This window comes from Numida meleagris, chromosome 20, assembly GCF_002078875.1.
Source record: "Numida meleagris isolate 19003 breed g44 Domestic line chromosome 20, NumMel1.0, whole genome shotgun sequence".
NCBI lineage: Eukaryota > Metazoa > Chordata > Aves > Galliformes > Numididae > Numida > Numida meleagris.
In genome coordinates, this window is record NC_034428.1 from 2967088 (window position 1) to 2983455 (window position 16368).

Genomic DNA, 16368 nt, shown 5'->3' on the forward strand with positions numbered 1-16368 from the left:
GAGCAGACAGAAAGAGGACACGGCCGGGCAGCAGCCAAGCCGGTGTGACAGCACGGGGCTCTGCTGCAGGGCTGGGAGTGTGTGTGCATGGGAAAGTCCCCCCTCGGGCCCCACGGATGCGGTTACCCCTTGCCATGCAGCTCCGCGCTGCCCTTTTCACCCCCTGCTCCCATGAAAGGGGCCTGGCATTGCCCCCAGCCAGCAGTGAGTGGCAGCAGCTCGTGAAGGCAGATCCGAGCCCTCTCCGTTCCTCCCGCCCCAGTGACAGCTGGAGGGAAGGAGGATGTTTCCCGTCTGGTTTTCATTTCCACGGCAGGGAAAGCTGTCAGCGGAGCTGGAGGCTCCTGGGGAGCCCGGGCTGGGATTTAAAGGCTGAGAGAGGTGTAAATCACTCGGCCTCCAAAGCCCCCATGCCTCGAGCTGGGCTCGTCCCAATGGGCTCCAGCAGAACCCCCACCCCTCGCTTTGTCTTCCCAGCAATGCTGCCTGGCTCCGCCGGGGAAGCACAAAAGAAGGACGCGAAAGGCAGGATCCTGTATTCAAGAAAACGTCTTTATTGTACACGTTGGCTTTGTATTGCTTGTATCCCCTCCCCGGTCCCACGTAGTGCAAAAAATTCCTTGAAACGGAGTTCCACATAAATAAGTTGGGTAACTTACAGAGAAACCAAAGTGACGACGGTTGGACGTGGACACGGCGGGTCTGCTAGCGGCGAGGAGCGAGCCGTGCCCATAACGGGGTTAGCACTCTGCCAGCCGGGGAGGGGGGGGGGGCTGCAGACCCACAGCGGGACCCCTGGGGGACACAGCTGGAGCCTCCCCCCCCCCCCTGCCCAGGAACAGAGCCCACAGGGGAAACAGCACAAGGGACATTTGGGGTTGAGACAGCACTAAGTGAGGACGGCAGAGAAGCCGCGGAGAGCTGGCGGTTCTGCCCCCCACCCCGCAGGCAGGGTACCACGCGCGGACGGACACAGACAGACGCACGGCCCCCATCGAGGTCGTGCAGCACCAGAAGCAATCCCGGCCCCGGCCTCAACCGGGGCAGGTGCCGACACCTCGTGTCCACACAGTGCGGGTCGGGGTGCTCCGAGCCCCCCCCCAGCAAGCTGCAGGGGGACGATTTCTCCCTTTCCTTCCTTCGTTTCCCACAGAGGAAAGCAGTGAGCACCTGCATAGTTAGGGCATGGGACGCGGGAGACTCCCCAGGTTTCTGTTTTGCAGAACAGCCTCAGGGCTGGTATTGCTCAGGACCCAACCAATGGGTGACAGAGGTGACGCTGCCCATACTGCTGGTCCCCAGAGGCAAGGACAGCATCGTCCATTGCTAAAGGTTCCCACCACCCTTCTCCCATTCCTCCCGTTGGCCTCAGCAGCAGCAGCTCCTTTGCAGAGGAACCCAGACCTGCTGGCTGCAGGAGTCCAGCCAGACAAAGCTTACAGGGATGGCAAGAAAAGAATTGAGAACTCTCTCGTGCATGCACACACACACAACATTGCGCATATTTCACTGATTTCAGTGTTAATTGGAACAAAGCTGGGAAGTCCTTGGCTCATCCCAAACTCCACTTTCACCCCAAGGAGTGGAAAAAGCAGGGAATCCCTATTGAAAATTCAGGCCCGAAACCATCACCGTGGGGGTGGGTTGGGGTTGGACTTAGTGGTTCTTCCGACCTTAGTGATTCTACGATGAAGATCCTACAAGTGACATCCAAACACTGCAAATGGGAAATGAGGAGGAGTGTGGGAACAAGGAGAAAGGCATCAGCCTGAAACAAGCAAACAAACCAACAGTTTCACCATGTTCCCAAGGCCACAACTGGATGCTGTTGAGGTACTGGTGGCTGAGTCACTCCCCTGCAATGTGGGGAACACTCTCCCAATCCAAGACTTGCACCCTACAGCACACACACATTGAAATCTAAGCAACGCCAGAGGTTCCACGGCACAGTTCTGGAAGGACAGGCTTGTGATTTACGGTGCTAATTGATTCAGCCTTCATTTAAAGTGGTTGCCTAATTGCCAAGGAGTTGCTAATTGCACACGGTCCCTTCCGTGCTGTTTTCACTGTACATATGGTATCTCACACATGCACACACACCCACACATCCATAGAGAACGTCTTCCAGGACACAGTCATCATCTCATCAACAATTAAGAAAAGTAATTGCATCCCTTCTGCTGCCTCCAAAGCAGATGGGATGGGGAATACCAGCAGAGTGTAAAAATAAAACGATATGAAATCATTAAAATTAAAATCTCGCCTTCAAATTAAAAAAAAAAAAAAAAAAAAAGGTGAAAAGTGAACGCCAACAAAAGTAGCGCCAGGAATCCTCCTCGTCTGGAAGGCTGGACCTTGCCATAAACCCGGAATCTGCTCTGCAAAGAGGGGAACAGCAACGAGCTGCTCTGTTCCCAGCCAGACGGCGCGGTGGGATGCGTGGAGGGAGCAGGGATGGGTGCAAGCAGGTCCACCCCATCCACTTGCACGGCTCCCCACGGCCGCTTGGGTCCCTGTGAATGAGGCTTTGTCTCCATACTTCACCTCCTCCAGGCCCTGTCCCTTCGCTGGGCTTCGTTAGTGTATTTTTAAGGCATCGATTAGACACCATCGAGAACCATGCGGTGGCCTCAGAGTCTTTAACAGTGCACATTAGGCTTGGTCAAGAGTTTGGCTACAGTGACATTCAGAGGGGCGTTGCACATCCAGCCGCGTCCCCGGGAGGAGCGCTGCCCACCGCGGCGAAGCCTCCGGGCTGGCTGCGCTGCCCGCGTGGCACCGGCCGGATCGCGTGAATCCGAGAAGCAGCGATGGTTTTGAGGTTCCCTTCCCCAAAGGAAACGTGTAACCCTTCGGGAGAGCGGGGAGACGAGTCCCCCGGGGACGGAGAGGGAGCACCCCCTCTCCCGGTGCTGCGGAAGGAGGGCGGTCCCCCAGGAAGCACGGTTTGGGGCGCGTTGATCCGAGGCGTGCGCCGGGGATGGCTCCGGGCTCCACGGGAGCAGCGGGGCTGGAGGTGGCAGCCGGTGCCTTCGTTCTGCTCCTACAGCGAGCGGCTGCCCCGCAGGACGGCCCCCCGGCCCCCCGGAGGTAAGGCAGATCCGGATCCTTTGTCAAAGGCTCGTCGAGGACACCGAGAGCGTGGGCGAGGAGGGGGGTGGGAAGTTGAGCAGTTCCAGCACGGCCACCCCCACGCTGCTGCGGCGGGTGAACATGCAGGAGGCTGCCACCCACTTGTTGGTGCGAGGGTTGTACTTCTCGATGGAGTTCAGGCTGGAGCTGCCGTCGTTGCCGCCCACCGCGTACAGCCAGCCGTCCATGGCCACCAGGTCGTGGGTGCTCCTGGAAGGAGCGTGCAGAGACCGTGCAGAGGCTCAAGCACTGCCTCCAGTTTTTCCCTTTGCTCTTATACACGGCTGCCTTTGTGCAGGGAGCACAGAGCCAGCTAGCTGCAAGGCTAGCCGGCCCCTTGGGCACGGTCTGCATTTCGCAGTGCCAAGTGAGGCAAGGCTCTCGGAGACCGGCTCCCACCCCTCCCTGCAGCAGCTGCAGCCCAGCAGTTCCTTACCTGCGGATGTTCATGGGTGCCACGCTCTCCCACGTGTTGGTTTTGGGGTTGTAGCGCTCAACAGAGTTAAGGCAGCTGGTCCCGTCGTTGCCACCGGCCACGTAGAGCATCCCCTCCAGCACGGCCACCCCTGCGCTGCTCCGGCGGCTCAGCATGTTGGCAATGGGCGTCCACGTGTTGATCTGGGAAGGAGCAATATGTGTTGGTGAGCCACAGGTGTGGGTCATTTTCCACGTGTCCCTGTGATGTTGGCCCTGATAGGACAGTCAGGGCAGAAGCCTAACCCTAACTCTAACCCTAACCAAAAGACTTTTGGCAGGACCCCAGCTCTTTCCCCTTCATCCAAAAGGCCAGTGAGGAGCAACCCTCATCCCATTGCTATTTGGAGCAGAGGCAATGAGCTGCTTGCCCAGCAGCGAGCTGGACTGCAGCACTACTGGCTGCCATCGCAGCCACAAACTCAGGGCCAAGCTGCCTTTCCAGCTCAGCTGCAGTCGGATAACAGCAAAATTTGCAAAGGAGAAATTCTCCTGCAGGAAGAGCTGCAGTGCCCCAGGAGAGACCTCTGCCGACTGCTCAGGAAAGCACAGTGCAGCTGGCAGAGCCCTGCCCTGAGCACTGCTCTGTGCCAGGCCACCAGCACATCACAGCTGAACCCCAGCCATGGGGATCGAGCTGTATCTATTTAAATTTGCACAAGGCATGGCTGGGGCTTTACAGCTCACCGAAAGCCTCCAGGACTCACACTTTGATCTTTCCGCAGCAATGTAGCCTGCTCTAACAGAGCTACAAGACCCCAGACCCAACAGCCCACTGCAATCTCAGCTAACTGTCCGGGACAAGCATGCAGCAAGGACCTCAGGCAACGAGGACAGGGAGGGCTCTGGGGGCTGAAAGTCTGAGAGAGAGATCTCAGAGCTTGCACGGGTGAGTTTTTTCTCTGGAGTGCACCCAGACGCTGCCAAAGAGCTGGACAGGGGGTCGAGACCTCCTCCATTTCATGCACCACCAAGGAGGCAGGCAGCTCTGCGCTGCACAGTGCTTAGAAGTGGACACATCCCAAGCTACAGCAGCCGTGTGCTACAGGACCATGCACAGCTGCTGGCTCCCAGTCAGCAACGTTCTTGTGTGCCCACTGGTTTGCTGCAGGGCTCCGTCAGGCACCCAACAGGAGAGGAGGAGGAGCAGGGTTACCGGGCATGCTTGCTTCTGTAATTACCTGGGGCTCATACTTTTCTACTGTGGCTAAGTGGGATGAGCTGTCATATCCCCCAACAGCATAGAGGTTGCCTTCTGCAAAGACAGTCACACACACACACACAGATTAGCTACGAAGCACAGCCGCAGTCCCAGCACAGGATTTATGGGGTGCCCATGGGGGCGTGGGCTGCGTGCCCCCCGCATTGCCCCCGCTCCCCAGCAGCCAAGTGGCTCTCAGCACGGCTCCCCGCTCCCCCCTGCCTTGCAGCACTGTGAAAGATTCACCAGGCGATTTCTCAGCGCTTCCCAAAGAACTCGCCCGCCTGCTGCTTCCTGACCTCCTCATTACGGGAGCTGCGAGTGCTCCCCGCTGGAGCAGCGGGTTATTTTTAGAGGCGGGGGCTGGAGGATGGGGAAGGCCAATAAAGGCTGTGGCAGGCAGTGTACGAGCTGTGATGGAGGGGAGGGAACCTCTGAGTCAGCACTGAGAGCTGAAAGCAGACAACAGGGAAGAGGCAGCGGGGGATACCTCGCAGCTGATGGTGGGATGGTGAGGAGCCATGTGCTACCCCAGCTAGGGGGGAAGTGGCACTTGCATTGACCCCACTTGCACTGACCCCACTTGCACTGACCCCAGAGCTGCACTAAGCAACGAAGTGGCCACTTCTCACCCAGCATCCTTCTGAAGGACAGAACTCAATGGAGCCATGAGACATCGCAGCGTTGCACCTAATGCTGTGACACCTCCCCTAGAGGCAGTTTTGACACCACGCTACTACTTGGATGATCAGGAAAGGAACTGTCCCCATTTCACAGGGGAGGAGGAATAAGGTGGTTTCCTCCCACAGCCAGCTCCCTCGCTCCAAGCTAGAAGGGAGCACAAAGGGGATGAGGAGCAAGTGTGGGGTCCCCTGGGGAGCTGCCTCCACAGTGTGATGAAACCCAACTACTATGGAGACCCAGGAGCAAGGCAAAGGCAGGGAACATGTCAGGACATAGCAGAGGGATGGCAGAGTTACCCGGACCCACAGCTGGGGAATGTGAGGAAAGTGGGGCAGGAACTAGAAAGGGACATCAGAAGGAACCACCAGAAAATGCAAGAGAATAGTGTGCACAGAAGCCGGTTGTGTCCTCATGCCAGCACCCACCTAGCGTTGCCACCCGGACGTAGCGTCTCCTGGTGCTCATGGCAGCGATGGATGTCCAGGTGCCTGTCAGAGGGTCGTACCGCTCTGCGCTGCAGCAGGCAGGGACACAGGAATTCAGGTGTGACACTGGCAAGGCCCAGCTCAAAGCCCTTTGACACAAGCCCTCCTGGGCAGCTCCCAAGGAAGCTTGGGAAAAGGGAGGGAAAAATGGAGGGAAGAACTAACAAAGGGCATGTTTTGTTGGGGCAGAGGGCTGCAAAACGGTGCTGTTTGTTTGTTTGCTTTTCCCTGAAGAAACTGCCTGGGCCAAAGACACTGGAAGACAGAGCTGGATTGCAAGAAATCTACTCTGTGAGGAGCAGACCTCGTGGGCTTCCCAGCACCCAGCACCAAGGACAGAGCATGCAAGAGCGATGGAGGAGCCCACAGCGAGCCATTCCCTACCTGTTCAGGCACGAGGCCCCGTCGTACCCCCCAGCAGCATAGAGAAGCCCATGAAGTGCCGCTACGCCCAGGCAGCTCCTCCTGGTGCCCATGGACACCTCCGGTTGCCAGGAGTTGGTGACAGGATCGTAGGACTCCACCGTGGCCAAATCAGAGGTCCCATCATAACTGCAGTAAGAGAAGGAGAGAATGTGAGAGCTGGGAAGCTCAGACTGCAGGGCCTGTGAGCTGGGCCCAGAGCTCCAGAGTGGACCCAGGGCCTGGGCCTGGCTCGGATCCCCGTCCCCACCACTGTCCCCCTGTCCTCTTACCCTCCCACAGCGTACAGCTTGTTCCCGATGGCCGCGACGCCCACCCTGGCCCTGCGGGTCGACATGGAGGCCACCATGTGCCAGCGGTCCGTCCGCGTGTCGTAGGCCTCGCAGTCCCCGTGGATGGCAAACAGGCTGCCCCCACCTGCCAACAGAACACACAACGGTCCCAAGGCCCTGGGTAAACCTCGGGAAGTTCGGAAAGCTGGAGCTCTGTGCAGATACGAGGGTGATCCCCTCGCTGGGAGAGCCTTACCCACAGCAAAGAGCACAGTGCTGGCTCCCTCGCAGCGCCGCGGCCTGGTCCTGCTGTTGCTGAGGACTCCCCTCTGCTCCGGCATGAGGTGGTACTTGAGGGCCTCGATCAGCAGGTCCTTGCACTCCGAGTGGTGCCGCACCAGCAGCTCCGTGTCCACGTTGCTCATCAGGAAGTCCCGGCTCAGCAGAGGCAGCCGCACGCACTTCATGAGCTGAAAGGAGAGAGGTCGTGCCCCATCAGTGGGGTGGGAAGGGTTCAGCCGTGCAGCCCCCATTTCTCCCCTCCCTATTTCTGCACACAGCCCATCCTCTGGCCACCCTACAGCTTCCTTAGAATCACAGAATCATTAAGGTTGGAGAAGACCATCTAGATCTAAGATCATCTGGTCCACCTACCACCAATATAGCCCACTGACCATGTCCCTCAGTGCCACATCTCCACAGTTCTCAAACACCTCCAGGGACGGTGACTCCCCCACCTCCCTGGGCAGCCTGTGCCAGTGCCTGATGACTCTTCAGGAAAAGTTTTTCCTAATATCCAACCTGAACCTCCATGGCACAACGTGAGGCCATCCCTTCTCGTCCTATTCACCCACCCAGACCAGACACTGGCACTACTGGGTTGAACTGGGTCACCCTCCCCAGCAGACTCACCCTGGGGACATGCTGTCTCCTGCTGTCCACATCATGCTTGACCCAGCTGAGCACAGCCCGGTACACCTCCTCCTCTGATGGCACATTGAGGCTGTCACTAGAAATGAGGTCCAGCACCTGCGGAGAAGGATGGAAAAGGCAACTCCCAGCTGGTCCAGTGCAAGAGGAAGGGACACATTCCCACAGCAAGGAACTGGCCCAGTAGAGCAGCATGAAGAGGTACAAAGCAGCCTCCTGCAGATGCTGGTGGCCAAGGGTACACAGCTAAGGGCAGCTGGTCCCCCAGCAGGCAGGTGCAGCTGTGCCTCCCCCTCCTCGCAGCCCCGGTGTGGAAACTGCTCTGCCCTCGGTCCCTTCCTTGGCTCATTCCCCCCTTTCTGCATCTGAGGCTGCTGCAATGCCTGACACTTCCAATAACCATCAGCAAGATCAGGCGGACGACTCTGCTTGCACGCGTCCCTTCAATATTTCATGGGATGGAGCCAGGTGCTCTGGCTGCTCGCAGCACGCTCACTTTGCCTGCCAAGGACAGAGCTGGAGCAGGTGGAGACCCATACCCCCCTCGCTGCCATGCACTCCACAGCCCCAGGGACGGAAGGAGCGGGGCGGCTCCCAGGTTTGCACTCCCAGGGAGAGAGCAGCGCATTCAGAGCTCGGGTGGCAGGCACCAGCGACAGCAATTATCCTCCTCGCTGCCCTCCCATCCCTCTTTCACAGGGGATTAAGCTCACTCTCTGACAGCATTCTCCACGTGTATTGTTTCCCCATCAAACAGAAAGGACCAAAGCACAGAATCTGGCTGCATTCCCCTGCTAAACCCTGCCCTGTTCTGACTGTGCCGTTCAGGACAGAGCAAGAAAAGCCTTGCCAGGCCCAAACCTTCATGCTTCCATCAGGATCTCACCTGTTTAAGAGGCAGCAACATGAACTCCTCTGTCTTGGACACCTCCACGAAGTGCTGGAGGACGTACTTGTGTGCAGACTTGAGGAGGTCGCTGCAGGAGTGCGTGTCGGCAAAGCCCCGGATCCCCAGGCAGTTGGATGGGTCGAGCTGGCTGAGCAGGAACTTGCAGCAAGCGTCCCGCACCCCATTGAGCTGAAGCAGGCTGGCAGCAGGAAGAAGTGTCTGGCAGTGGAAAAGAATGGGGGGAAAAAGGAGCTTCCAGAGCAAGGGAACACCATTTCCATCACCAGTTTTAACAGCAGAACAGGTTTGCCGAGCAACTTCATGCACGCAAGCACATAGAGGACAAACCACTCCTCGTTTCCAAGAGGATTAAGTTTAAGAAGAGCCAAGAAGGACACCCATGACCCCCCACAGGGCTAGGAAACGCCCATTGCAGTAGTGCTTTCAGGAGCACTCCCATCCACAGCAGCTGCAGGAGCTCAGGAGAGCAGATGACCTCTGCTAGATGCAGGCACCATCACAGAGCAGCAGCGGGAAGCCCTGAGCAGAGGGAGAGAAGAGCTCCAGGGGGAAGGCTTTGTGGAGTAGATGGGTCTGGGGGGGCTCCTACCTGCACATTGCCCTCGCCCACCACGATCTCTGCTGTGTAAGCATATTGCACCAGCTGCTCCAGGGCCTGCGGGTCGATGTCGTGCAGTGTCACATGGGTCTGGCGGCTCTCACTCATCTCATCTGGGGCAACACAGACACCAGACGTGAACAACGACCCTCAGCATGTTTTTTTTCTTGTCACCCTGGCTATTCCATGTCTATGCAATGTCCATGGCCTGGTTGAATTGTAGGCAGACAACACAGTGGTGCAGAAGGTCATCCGGGAGAGGGGATGCAAGCTGGCAACAAACCATGAGCTCAGCTATGCCTGATAAAGAGATGGCCCCAGGGTTTGGAGCCCTGTGTGGGAGGTATTGTGCCTAGAGTCTTGTTCAGCCAGATGGGCAGTGAATGGAATGGGTGGAAGAGCCCAGAGGCTACAGAAAGGGGATGCAAGGCTGTGCCCTTGGCACAGAGCCTGAACCTTCTGCTTCCATAGCCCAGCATCACAGCCAAGGGAGGTCTCCTGCTCACTTCTCAGCAGGGAGAAGCAGCAGTGCACTGCAGGGAATGGGGCTCGCCCAAGCTACCGGGGCAAACCGCTTCACAGAAGGGAGCCAAAGGAGGAAGGTTGCTTGCTCTTATAGCTGATACGCTCGTGTCACACTTCCATAAGGTAGGAGACGGACAGAAAGGGAAGGGGCGTGCAGCAAAGACAGGGATCCAGGGGAAGACAGGAGGCTACTTGCTTGTGAACATGGCGTGGAAGTAGGGGCTGCAGGACGCCAGCACCACCTTGTGGGCCTTGATCTCCTTGGTGCCCACGTGCAGCACGATGTCGCAGAGCAGCCCGCGCTGCCGCATGCGGTTCATGCACACGAAGGCATCGTGGTAGTGGCGCTTGGAGTTGTGCGAGATGCTGTGACCGTCGCGGTTGAGGAGCTGCACGCCGCCCTCCATGGCTGCGCTGGGGGCTCTCCCTTCCCGGCGTCACTGGGGTGGGGGGAAACAAGGCGTTATCCTGAAGGAATCGCTCAAGAGCCACACAGCTCCCATGGCCCTCAAGAATACAGGCTGAGGGTCTTCACTGCTCCGTGCCCAGCCCATCTCTGGGTCAGCACCCTCCTCACCTGCTGTCGGAAGGGCACTGATCTACAACAGCCGTGGTTTTCCTTGAAATCACACCACCTCCAGCTCAGCCCAACAGTTTGCACGTCCATCACATCACCGACCTCAGACACCTCACTGGGGCACGCCTGTCTTGCACTGATTACACACGGCCTAAATATGCCATGTTTATAAGGACCTGATGATCCTTATAGGTCCCTTCCAACTCGGAATCTTCTATGACTCTACGAAGCCTGAACAAGCAACAAGCAGGGCACGCTGCCCTCCTGCATCCCCTAACCAGGCACAGCCCAGCTCACCCAGCAGCCCCACTGCAGCATCCTGAGAGGGAGGAGGGGAGGCAGCGGAAGGAGAAAGCAGCGTGGAGGAAGGAAGGAAGTCATCGTGCTGCATCCATGCACCTGCCCCCGCATCCCTGCGGCGAGAGAATCCCCTCCACCCCCCCCCCCCAGCGCCTCGTGACACCTCCACATCGCCAGCCTAAAAATAGAGCCCCCCACGCTGTGCCGCCTGAGCCGCGGAAGCTCTATTCATGTTTAAATAGCAGTTGTGTCATGTACTAGAGTCTGGGGGAGGGAAACGATGAATAAACATCTTTTCTGAGTGGGAGAGAGGCCTGCAATGCCCTCTTCTCCGTGCATCGTCAGCGTGATGTGAGATTCCCTCTTCGCTGCCAGAGCGGGCACACCATGAAGGCAATGCTTTCCAGCAGCGAGAGCAGGGTGCTCCGTGCCCTTGATGTCATGAGTTAAGCCCTGAGCTGAGCTCTGCAGAAAGCTGCAGCACCCTCAGGACACACCTATAGAGAACACGCGCGGACCTTGCTGCATGAAGGCACTGCGATATCAGCACCTGGGACCAGACCTGATTTAGCAGTGGAGCAGACGTTGCCCTCACTCCTTTGTTCCTCTCTTTAGCTGCAAGCCTGAGGGTCCTCCCAACCTGCTCCAGCTGGTTCCTCTCTTTAACGCACCACCGAGCATCCTTCTCTCCATCACTGCTGCTGGGAGGGCATGGAGGGGACAAGGCAGGACAGGGTGCTTGTAGGGCGGGGAGGACAGCGTGGCTCCCGGGGGTGGCACGGGATGTGGCTGCAGCGGTGGGGACAGACAGAGGGCACAGCTGAAGGGTACGCTGCTGCCAGCGCATCCTCAGCTCCAGCAATCAAACGCATTTCCAAAGAGGGTCGGAAGCGTTGGGCTCTCTTCCCAGCCCTTCCACTGAGTCATTGCACAACTCCGGGCAAGCACAAATGCAGAAGTGACAAGGGTGACATTATTCCCTGCAGTGAACCTCTGAGCTCAGCCGGAGCCCCAGCAGCACTTCCAATGTCCTGATGCTCCATGCTGCAGCCGTGCCACTGCACTCCAAAGCAACCAAGCAGCACACAAGGGAGACACCACCCCAACCCCCCCACTGAGCCCAGGTCCCCAGCAGCATCCCCGCTCCACGGACAGGTCCTCCCTTAGGGTCTGAACAGAGAAACAGCTCCTACAAAGCCCCTCTCCCTCCTGGCCCCGTGCATCAGCACATGGAGGAGCAAACTTCATTCCCAGGAAATGAAGGTCTATGAGCCCTGCTAAGATATAATTAATAGGGAACAGCGCCTGGACCACAGGAGACAGTAAGGCAGTGTGCAGGGCTCCGGCGGTGGGGGGGGGGAGTCCATACAAGCCCACTTTTGTGGGGCATGCAGCAGCCCAAGTGCACGTGTTACGCATCAGCCGGAGCGGATGCAGTGCTGACTTGTAACGACTCCTGGGTTATGACAAAAAAAAAAAAGCAGGCGTTTGTTTGGCTCCTCTGCGACAGAGCGTGGCCATGCATAACAGCTCTGTTAATTAATGCAAATGATCCCTGCCCAAAGGGAGGTCTGTTCTCTCCGCACAAAAAAACATATTTTGCCGAGAGTGAAGAGAAGCGTGCCGAGCAATAAGCAGGGAACAGAGCATCCTCCGGGGAGAAGCTCGCCGCCGGCCCCTTCCCCAGGAAGGCCCAGCAGAACGGCTCTTTGTGCCCGCCTGCAGACATCCTGCACAGCTGGCCAGATGTGGGGAGAAGGTGAAAACAGCCCTAGGCCAGCACTCAGCATCCCTATCTCCAACCCCACCGGGAGGGGTCCTGAACCCTTTCCCAGCAAGCATCCTTCTGCATCCAGCGTTCCCATAACGAACTGAGATACCCAATGAATGTTAAAACTCAGAGAGGGGCCAGATTGGGCAGAAGATGGGGTCACAGGCAACCGCTGCTCAGCCATGGGTGGGGAAGCACCTTCTCCCTCTTGGAGCCGTGCTGGGGAGAAGACGTGCTCCTGCATTCCGGGCACTGCTCCTTCCCTTCAGCAATCATGAGACACAACCAGCTGAGCTGGCAGGAACAATAGCTGCTGTTGTGCTGCTGCAGCGTGAGGCCACGAACACAGCAGTACCGACACCCAGGGACCTGGCTGGGCACGCTGCAGGCTGCCCACGCATCTCCCCTTCCATCTGGCGTCACGGAGGTCCCATTAAGCCGTGTGCACTTGCTGAGCCATCCCTTCTGGTGCATCTCTGGGCTCTGAGGGCTGAGCCTGAAGAGAAGCTTTAAGCTAGCATCAGTAATCCTCTTGCAGTCGGCACCTCTAAGGCAGCAGCGCTGTTTGCACAAGCTGAAGCTGATGCACGCTACCTGCCCTTAGACCTCAAGCTGAGATAGCCCAAATTTTTGCTGATTTCAGAGGGCCTGACACGGCTCATGCTAAAATATATTGCTTTGCTGCCTCTCCTGCTCCCTTCCCGACAGCAAACGTGATTGAAGCACGTTGGAAATCATCCAGCTGTATACACCCAGGGCACTAAATCTGGGCAACAGTCCTCAGCAGAGCCTGTCCCAGCATCACTGGCACAGACAGGACACTCTGTGCCCTCACTACAGCGCTGGGAAATTCGGCCCTTCCTCGCTCAACCTGCACCCAGGGAATCTGAACGGGTAGCACGCAGCAGCTCGTGTTTAACAGGAGGTTAATGGAGTGTTCAGCCTGGAAGAGATGAAGGTAGCAATTGTGAGGAAGCAGAGGGCACTCAGGACCGGCAAGTGCGCTGCTCTGAGCTGCAGATCCAGCACTGCCACTGCAATGACCCCATGGGGCGGCAGATCCCCCATACAGAGCTGGTTGTGCCCCCCCACATCCCTCCTCCTGTTCCCCAAAGCCTCGTACTGGGGATGGCAAGCAAGGTTTGCGCTGTTCCTGCAAGCAGTGGAATTAATCTGAGAGCCACAGACAGCGCTGAGTCTGCAGGACCGAGAATCCCCAGCTCTCCATAGGGTTGTGTTGTGGTTGCCTTTTTTTTTTTTTTTTTTAATGAATTAGGCATAACTGACACGCACTGAATCCTCCTGTCTAGACATCTGCAGAGAAGTGACAAGCTGCCAGAGAGGATGTGGAGCCTTGGCAAGGGGGGTGGGGAGGGCAGGGGAACACTGCACACAATTGCCAGCTCTACAGCACGGACACGGCGCTGGCTTCAGGCAAGAAGGGCATTCAGCACATTGACCTAGTCAGCGCCTTTCAGCAGCTCAGCGGGTTGCAATCAATAAGCTCTGGTGCACACAGAAGGCTGGAGGTCTCCTAATGGAAGCTTTTCTCCCCATTTCTCCCGGGGCGTTTTGTTCGGACCCAGTTACCCCAACCCACACACAGAAATGCCTTTGCTCCCATACCTGAAAAAGAGAAAGGATTTCAGCCCGGCCTGCCTCGTGCCTCCCTGGGTGCACACTCTTCTCCCTCTCCCATGCACACCTCACCCAGGCAGCCACTCTTCCTGCAGACATCCCCAATGCAGCTTTCATGTTCCTTGCACACAGGGGATGGCAGCAGCCCCACGCACGGCTGATGGGCTTAGAGGCAGCGGTGCTGACATTTGGGTCACACCGAGTAATGGGTCAGGACCTGAATAGTTTCAACCCCCACAATGGGAAGAAACCAGAAATGGAAACTAATTCCTAAAGATGCCTTTGAGATGCTCAGCAAAAGGTGCAGGTCTCCAGCTGCACTGGGATCAGAGAGCAGCTCCTACAGCCCAGCACAAAGCACACCAAAATCTAAGCAAAACCAAGCCCTTCTGCCTCTGCCAAGGGCTGGAAATGCGGGCCATGTCCCAAATCCCCCTTCCCAGCATCCCTCAGCATACAAGGGAGAGCAGCTGTCACATCCAGCACTGCTTTATGGCACAAGCAGCGTCAAACCTCCACACAGAGGCATGGAGAAGGTCTCCCCAGGCAACAACTAACAGCTCCAGCTGCACTACCCATCACAGCAGCACTCCTGAGCTCCTCCAGCCCCTGCGACAGACACCCCCGACCCCAACTCACCCTTCAGAAAGGCAAACAGAGTCACGAGCAGAGCCCAGGCCAGGTGGAAGCAGCCCCTGTGGGAGGAACTCCCCACTCCTGGCTCCCAGGCTTGCCATGGGACACCCCAATAGCACCCTTTGCCATCCCCCTTCAAATAGCACTGTGTCCTCCACCTGCCCGCTCTGCACAGCCACGGTGACTGCAATGGGTGGCAGCGGGCCAGCTCAGAATGGGCCGTGGTCCATGGAGATGGGCTGGGGTTGGACTTGGGGGCCTGAGTGGTCTTCTCCTACCTGAATGATTCCATGATTCTCTGATTGCCGCCCGGCATCAGGCAGGAGCTATGGATGTGGTGAGACCCATGGGTTACTAACTGGCTTCTCAAGGGAGTGTTGATGACATGAAGCAAGGTGACATGGCTCCAAGGGTAGAGGAGACAAGGAAAGAGCTGAGAGAAGGACAAGGGACCTTCCTTGTCACCCAAGATGCTAAAGAGTGGCTCTGTTCAATCCTCAACCATCAAGCCAAGAGAGAGGGAACCACAATTCCTGCCACCTCCTGCTCTGAATTAGGTGTCGTTTGCTTCATTCATGCATCAATCATTTCTCGGGAAGCAAATTCCAACCTTTACATCCCAAATCCCTCAATTCACTCAGTGCCATGATGAATACCAAGCTCAGGAGGGAAACTCGGGCTGCAGAGGGGAGAGATTCCAGAGGCGATTGCTTGGCTGCAGTGATCCTAACCAGAAGAATGTCGCACCGAATCGCAGAACTGTAGAGTCATTAAGGTTGGAGAAGATCTCTAAGATCACCTAGTCCAACCCCAGCCCATCACCACCGTGCCCAGTACGTCCTATGTGAGCCCAAATATCCACAACGTCAGGTGACCTTTCCGCATTTGGGATCTGCACGGCACTCTGCGCCCCAGTCGGAGCCAGTTTGGCGCTGCAAATGGGGCAACCAGCAGCTGAGGTCACGTGAGATGAGCTACATCCTTTCCTTTAACCTCACGGCCACAGCTCCAAAAAAAAAACAACCCAGCACTTAGGGAGTCTGGGCGACTTCCCCACTGGGACCGTAGGAAAGGAGCACCTCACAGAGCGCTGGCACGCAGGCATCACAAACCTGTTGCAGGATCCCCATCCCTGCACAGAGGATGGATGGATGGTCAGGAGACCTCTGAGGCTCCTCTCAGCCCTCGGAGCCAACCAGTTGCCTCCATCCACCTGGCTGCCATCGGATCCCTGTGTTGCTGAATCACCCCAGAGCCGTTCTCCCTCCTGCTGGGGAGCACCCAGAACTGCCACGGGGTTTATTCTGCAGAGACCCCGCCGTTCCAGGACACCATCCGTGCACTCTGCTGACCCAGCCCAGCAGCCGGGTGCGCTGGTGATGACTCCAGCCCCCGCTGCCCCGCTCAGCCCTCAGCAAGAGGAGAGCTCCATGCCCTGACGCTCACTGCAGAGGCCCCAAAAACCCCATCCCACGCTGCATCCCGCATCCCCCGGGTACCACCAACCCGCGGTGACATTGCTCCCTTTGCCCTTCAGCTCGCCCGCAGCAAACAGCATCCAACAGCCGCTGTGCATTCAAGGAGCGATGACACAAAACGCGACCGCAGAGCCACAGCTGGGCCCGGCAGCCCCGTTCTGCACCGCGGGACGGCTCCGTGACCGGGCACACAGCGGACCGGGGGGGGGCAGCCCTAACGGGAGGGGTGCGGAGCGCTGCGCTGCCCTTCCGCATCCCGGCGGTGCCAACTTGCTGCGGGGCTGCACCCACCGATCTCCCGGGACGCCTCAACGCGAGCCCCCGCCCGCTGCCC

The 16368-nt window shown here is 57.8% G+C and overlaps 1 protein-coding gene across 2 annotated transcripts; it reads right to left on the bottom strand.

Annotated features, from left to right (window-relative positions):
* KLHL17 (kelch like family member 17) lies at positions 523-16353 on the bottom strand. Of its 2 annotated transcripts, XM_021417219.1 has the most exons (11): positions 9831-16353; positions 9101-9222; positions 8488-8709; positions 7584-7700; positions 6928-7141; positions 6672-6816; positions 6361-6528; positions 5917-6005; positions 4788-4861; positions 3569-3750; positions 524-3342 (listed from the first exon to the last, which is right to left on the bottom strand). In XM_021417219.1, exons 1-11 carry the CDS (start codon positions 10039-10041, stop codon positions 3114-3116), a joined length of 1773 nt encoding a protein of 590 aa, XP_021272894.1. In that variant the 5' UTR covers positions 10042-16353; the 3' UTR covers positions 524-3113. The 2 variants fall into 2 exon arrangements, with proteins under 2 accessions (XP_021272895.1, XP_021272894.1); XM_021417220.1 differs by lacking the exon at positions 8488-8709 and having other exon boundaries at positions 523-3342.